The following is a 6,000-nucleotide window of genomic DNA, read 5'->3' as shown; positions in this document are numbered from 1 at the left end:
CTGTTTGGATGTGAATATGTAATGTAATGTAATGTCTGTGCAACTCACCCAAAGTGGCAACATCTGGTTATGTGCAACACTAACCACCTATACTGTATACTGACGTGAGTTATTAACATGTAAGACACAATGTAAGAAATTGTTAAGTAATTAATCCAAATTGTATGAGGTATGGCATTGTTTGGTGTCAAACTGATGGAAAATCGCTCCTGAATTCAAATCTGGTCAGTGCTCATCATGAAATTGTATGTACCAAAAGTTACACCCATTTAATGAAAATCATTGGTAAAGTGGCATCAGCCTAGTCGTAAATACCAGAAGGACTGCGACAGACACCCCTCTGAAAGCCCGCCAACTAGATGGCCAGCCATTGGTTCAGGGGTCAGGTTCCTGGTCATCCATATTCATGAACTTTAGACCATAAAACCTGGCGCCTCAGATTCACACAGGCGAAGCCCTCCAGAAAACCACCAAGAAACCACCAGAACACCGCAAAGCCCAGTAGAGAAGCCCGTCCTGAAGCCTGCCGGTGACGGCCTGCTACCCGACAGAGAACTGCAACCCCAAGACAAAGCCTTTCACCTTACAGCTGCACAAGGAGAGAGAATCCAAGGGGCCCCACGCTAACAACCGCTCCAAACGCCGCGCCTTCCTGAGTGCCACCATTCCAAGTAAACCAACTAACATTCATTTTAACAACCGAAGCTGTTCAGTTTAATCTGCTTTATAATTTTAAGATTGTGTTTCCAGAAACTGTGCTTGCTTTGCAGAACAGTATTTCCCTCTTAAGGTTATGCATTTAAATCTAGTAACTGCATTTTCATAGTACATTCCGGGGGGGTGCAGACGGACACCGACAGGATTCATTCATGGTGTTGATTTGTTTCTTTTAATGAAAGCAGTCAATATAATAACTAAACATCAGAACATTTCTTTTTATGACAATTATCCTCAAAGTGTGCAGTTTTTGTCACTGCAGTGTATCTTTCTGGACTTCTGGAAGAACATTTGATATGGGACGTCAGAAACGTCTGGCCCATTTATTGAGATCCGCATGCAGGCTGGAAGGTGGTCTCCTTGCAGTCTCTTGCGGGTCTTTGTCTTGACCTGCAAATACATTAACTGTTAGGCTTTAGTGACCTGATAGCTTAAAATAGTGATGGTTTAAAGCAGAAAATCCCATTGTGAAACGTATTTATTACCCTGTTCATGGCTGACAAGTCCCTCTCACAGTTTACACTGCTGACCGGGTGGTTGACGCGACATATTTTCCGATGCGCGCGCTCTGTCCGCTGGTGGGGGTGTGCTCACTTGTGTGTGCGCGCACGTGTCTGTGCGCACGCATCGGGGCAGAACCCCGCCACGCGCGATACATAGAGCAGAGGAGAATTGTAAACGCGCGACAAGCTGTTATGTAAATAAGATAAATAACATAAGGCTGTTTAGTTTGTTTAATAAAACGATAATGTATAGACATGTTCTATAGGAAAGGTAACCTTAAATGACTGCTGTTGTGATCTGGCGCTATACAGAAAATAAAATTAAAATAATATAATGGTATAGGGAAAACACTGCATTCTGTTTTGTTTTGTTCTATTCTGTTATTTTGTGTTTGTTGTTTATATTAAGTGTAATGTCCGTCTTATGTCAGTATAGTGTTAGGAATAAATGTATGCCTTTCATACAACTTCAGCCTCCATTCATGGAGCGCTCGCAATAGTCCCTGCCTCTGTGCGAGCTGAAACCTCAAGCTCGTCTGAAAATATCGCGATTGTCTCTCTAAACGGCCATGACAAGAGCATCGCTACCAAACGTTTACATTACCTGGTAATGCAGCTCTGTGGACGAGCCTTCTAACCCAGGTTACTAAGCCATACTGGTAATTAGTGAATCCCATGTAAGTCTCACATTAACAGACTCCCGGGGATTCTGCAATTGAGTTAGGAGGAACCAACCATTCTGCATAACAGTTAGTTAATAATCATCATCAAAAAATGATTAAAATTTAATTTCCCCACACATGGGTGGAGACATAAAAATTACTTGCTAATTTTTCCTACACAACTAATAAATAACACATAAAAACATAAATTTGATTACTTCTTGGTTATCTGAACTTGCTACCTACGGTAAATTTGGTAGAAGTGAAACACAGCATTTCTATACTTTTTTAAACTAGGAGATTGGTTGCATTGTACTAGATAATGGTAAACTGTTATCTGGCCATTGAGTTGAGTCTGTCAAACATACTACCATTGAATTGATCCCTAAACTAACTAATCAATCATTCTGCTTCCTGCTGGTCAGCCTCTGAGTTGAGTTAGCTAGATATACTGTCACATGACCTTTCACAGGGGTGTCAGAGGGCTGACACCCCTGATGAACATGTGGTGACCCAGTCGTGCTGGTTAGCAGCTGCTGCTTGTGTTTTACAGTGTTCTCTTTTAAGCTACTTTGTGCACATATGTTAATTTTTTTCCCTCCCCTTCCAGGGATCAGTGTGAAGATCGTCACTATCAAGCAAGACCGGGCTTACTGTGACTAGGACAAGCTGAAAAGGATAGATCTTACTTTGGAGTGAGAGAACTGATGCAACAGAGTCAGGTGCTGAGTGTCGGTATTTGTGCGGATGTCTGAAATCACCTGGCTGTAAGTTCTGCACAGCTGAAAATGGAAACGCCAGGTCTGATATCCCATGAGATTAAAACGGAAGCCCCTGAACAGGCCGTTTTCGAGAAGGACGGTGGCCCTTACTGCTGCTCTTTGTGCCAGAGGCTGTTTAGATGCGTGACACATCTTCAAGCGCACAAAGAGAACCACATTCGGCAAGAGCTTGGCCACGCGTGGCCTGCACTTGCGGAAAGAGGACTGCGGCGCAGTCCCCAAACCCAAAAGAACCGCAGCGACCCATCTAACCTGAAGCTGCATCTCCGGAGTCACGAGGAAGATGCCCCCGTGAAAAGGAAGAAATCACGCTGCGGAGAGTGCGGAAAGAGTTTTTATGATCTTCAGAAACACCGGGCAGTACATTACACAGAGAAGCCGTTCTGCTGCTCCGTGTGCAGTAAGGCTTTCTGCCACTCGCTGTCACTGACACTGCATCAGCGGATTCACACGGGAGAGAGACCGTACAAATGCACTCAGTGCGACAAGTGTTTCACTAGTGGAGCGGGCCTCAAAGATCACCAGAGGACTCACACAGGAGAGAAGCCGTTCATGTGTACCCTGTGCGGGAAAAGCTTCAGTCTGCAGGGGAACCTGAAGGAACACGAGAGAATCCACTCCGGAGAGCGGCCTTTCCCATGTGGCGAATGCGAGAAGACTTTTAAAACCGCCAGATACCTGCGGATCCACCAGCGCACTCACACGGGAGAGAAGCCGTACCGGTGCACTCACTGCGGGAGAGACTTCAGTCACCTGAATGCCCTGAAGATGCACGAGAAGCTCCATACTGGGGAGAAACCATACACCTGCCTGGAGTGTGGCAGGAGTTTCTGTCATGCCATCTACCTGAAGAGACACCAGCAGGTACACACGGACTTCCGGCCGGTCTGCTGCGCCGAATGCGGACAGAGCTTCAAGGACTCTGCCCTTCTGAAGAGGCACCAGAGAATTCACACTGGTGTAAAACCATACACATGCACACGGTGTGAAAGGGCTTTTCGACACTTATCAACTCTTAAGGTGCATAAATGTAAATAAATTGCTACCTGACTGAGTAATATCAGCTATGTAAATGAGAGGACAGTAATATGTCCCTTCTGATGGGCAATGCAGGCCAATCAATGCACTAATAACTGGGTAAAATCTGTGTATTATATCAGTCCTTTGCCAAAATCTGTAAACTTTGCACTCTTGCTGCATCCGAGGCGGCTGTCTCACCTGGCCAATCACTTCAGTCGCATCACCTGTGCTTGACCTATAAGAGATTTGGACTGATGAACCTGCTGATTTTCATATAAGTGGGAGCTGTTGTGTATTGGCCTTGTGTCCAGGGTTGAGCAGTAGGAGGTGCAGTGGTTAAAGGTTTGGTCGTTTAGTGTGAATGTTGCCAGTTTGGAACCCAGGAGGGACCCACATTGTGGTGCTTTCCAGCAAGATACTTAACCTGAATTTCTCTAGTCAGAACATCCCCCTTGTATATCCATCCATTTGTCCTCTTTGTCCTATTAGGCTCTGGACCCCCCACGACTATCTCAGAAGCTATGGGCACAAGGCAGGGGGTAACCCAGGGTACCAGCGGGCACACTCACACATACACACATGGGCAGTTTGCAATCTCCAGTTAACCTTTGGGGGAAGCACAGTATATGGGGAAACCCCACAACGACACAGGGGAAACCCCACAACGACACAGGGGAAACCCCACAACGACACAGGGGAAACCCCACAACGACACAGGGACAACATTGAACCTCCCCACACAGGGCCAAGGCGGAGACTTGAACCCAAGTTTTAGAGGTGTGAGGCAAGAGTGCATGCCACTGCACTGCCCCAGTAATGAATGTAAGTCTTAAATTACTTTGCATGAAGGCATCGGCTATGAGGAGCCGTAAACAAGTAGGGCCAGGTAATGCTCTGTGACGGCTCCTCGCTTTATGAAACGCCGATCTCTGCACGAAGAGGACGCTTCGGTGCGCATTAATCGATAGGTGCCTTTTTCTGGGTATTGTCTAAATGGCGAGAGCTAAAGAGCCAGGCCTCATGGGACCGGATGGCACTGCACCCAGAGAAGGGTCTAATTTGTAGCTGGAAAGGCTTTCGCTGTTTCTAACAGGAGCCCTGTGAGCGGGCAGACGTCCTTGGGCGAGATATGAGGATCTGCATTGCAAATTCATGTAAAAAACCCTATATTAGAGCAAAAGTTCTGTGTTCTGAAGAGGACAGACGACTGCGCACCAAGTGGGGTTATTAATAAACCCTGATATGCATTCGTTTGCACCACGCCCCTGCACCAGATTAGTTGTCTGCAAAAATGGATGGATGGGTTTGGTTTTCTGTATTCATATTTATTTTTTTGAGTTATATTTAGTATTTTTGCTAAGGGCCACGTATGTTTTCTCACTTTTTTAATAAAGTTCCACTCACACTTCAGCATAGAGATAAGATTTATAGGCTTGGTGAGATGATCTGTGTCCATATCCACTTGGGGGGTGGGATGTTCTGCAAAGTAAGATTTCTCAGTTAGCTGGGTTAACTTAAGCTCAAAGTCATGATTGTCCAAAAGGAATGCTCCTTACCTAAACTCTTACTGCTTTGTGAAACACCACCTGGTCTTCCATCATAAGCCTCTTCATTCTAAATCTTCAGAATTTTGTCACTAGCAAAGGAGAACTTCCATAAGGAGCATTACACAGTATTACACCATGGCCAGTACCCGCAACATGGCTGTGCTTCTACAGTGAATACCCCAGAGTATAGTAAAACTGTGGTAAATGGCAGTCCAGACTTCTCTGTATTTATAGCTTCGGATGTTACGCTTCAGCTAATTAAGTAGTCAGAATTTAAATGTGGTACAGTATGGTTTTTAGATGTTTTTATATTATTGTTGTGTAGTTGAGCTAATTCCATTTTGTGCTCTAGTGATGCAGCAAAACTTTGTATAAATAATCCAGGAGATGGTGACCAGGTAAGCTGAAGGTCTGGGTTTTTAAGGAAACCTCCACTATATGACCAAAAATATGCAGACATTACAATTAGGGATTTCCTAGTTAAGCCACGGCCATTGCTGACACAGATCTATAATTAAGCACACAATCACGTAATTTCTGGCAACAAACACTGACAGTGGAATGGGTGGTTGTACAGAAGAGGTTAGTGACTTTCCACTTGGCAGCCTCACAGAATGCTGTCTTTCTAATGAGTCAGTTTGCATTTCTGCCCTGCTAGAGCTGCCCAGATCAGCCACAAGGGAACTGACTGTGAAGGTCAAAAGGTCTGGGAGCAGATTTCAGCTCAGCTGTCATGTGGCCACACAAACTCACAGAAAGGGACGTGATA

General features: G+C 45.2%; 1 protein-coding gene across 1 annotated transcript; it reads left to right on the top strand.

Moving 5' to 3' along the window:
* Window positions 1-2,670: 2,670 nt before the first annotated feature.
* LOC111839988 (uncharacterized) lies at window positions 2,671-3,713 on the top strand. Its single transcript, XM_023804358.2, has one exon. It carries the CDS (start codon window positions 2,671-2,673, stop codon window positions 3,700-3,702), a length of 1,032 nt encoding a protein of 343 aa, XP_023660126.2. The 3' UTR covers window positions 3,703-3,713.
* Window positions 3,714-6,000: the final 2,287 nt, after the last annotated feature.

This window comes from Paramormyrops kingsleyae, chromosome 3 (assembly GCF_048594095.1).
Source record: "Paramormyrops kingsleyae isolate MSU_618 chromosome 3, PKINGS_0.4, whole genome shotgun sequence".
Lineage (NCBI taxonomy): Eukaryota > Metazoa > Chordata > Actinopteri > Osteoglossiformes > Mormyridae > Paramormyrops > Paramormyrops kingsleyae.
This window is presented reverse-complemented; position numbering and strand designations above follow the sequence as displayed.

Excerpts from the sequence above, each read along its gene's own strand:
- LOC111839988 (XM_023804358.2), top strand. The coding sequence starts at position 2,671 with ATGGAAACGCCAGGTCTGATATCCCATGAGATTAAAACGGAAGCCCCT.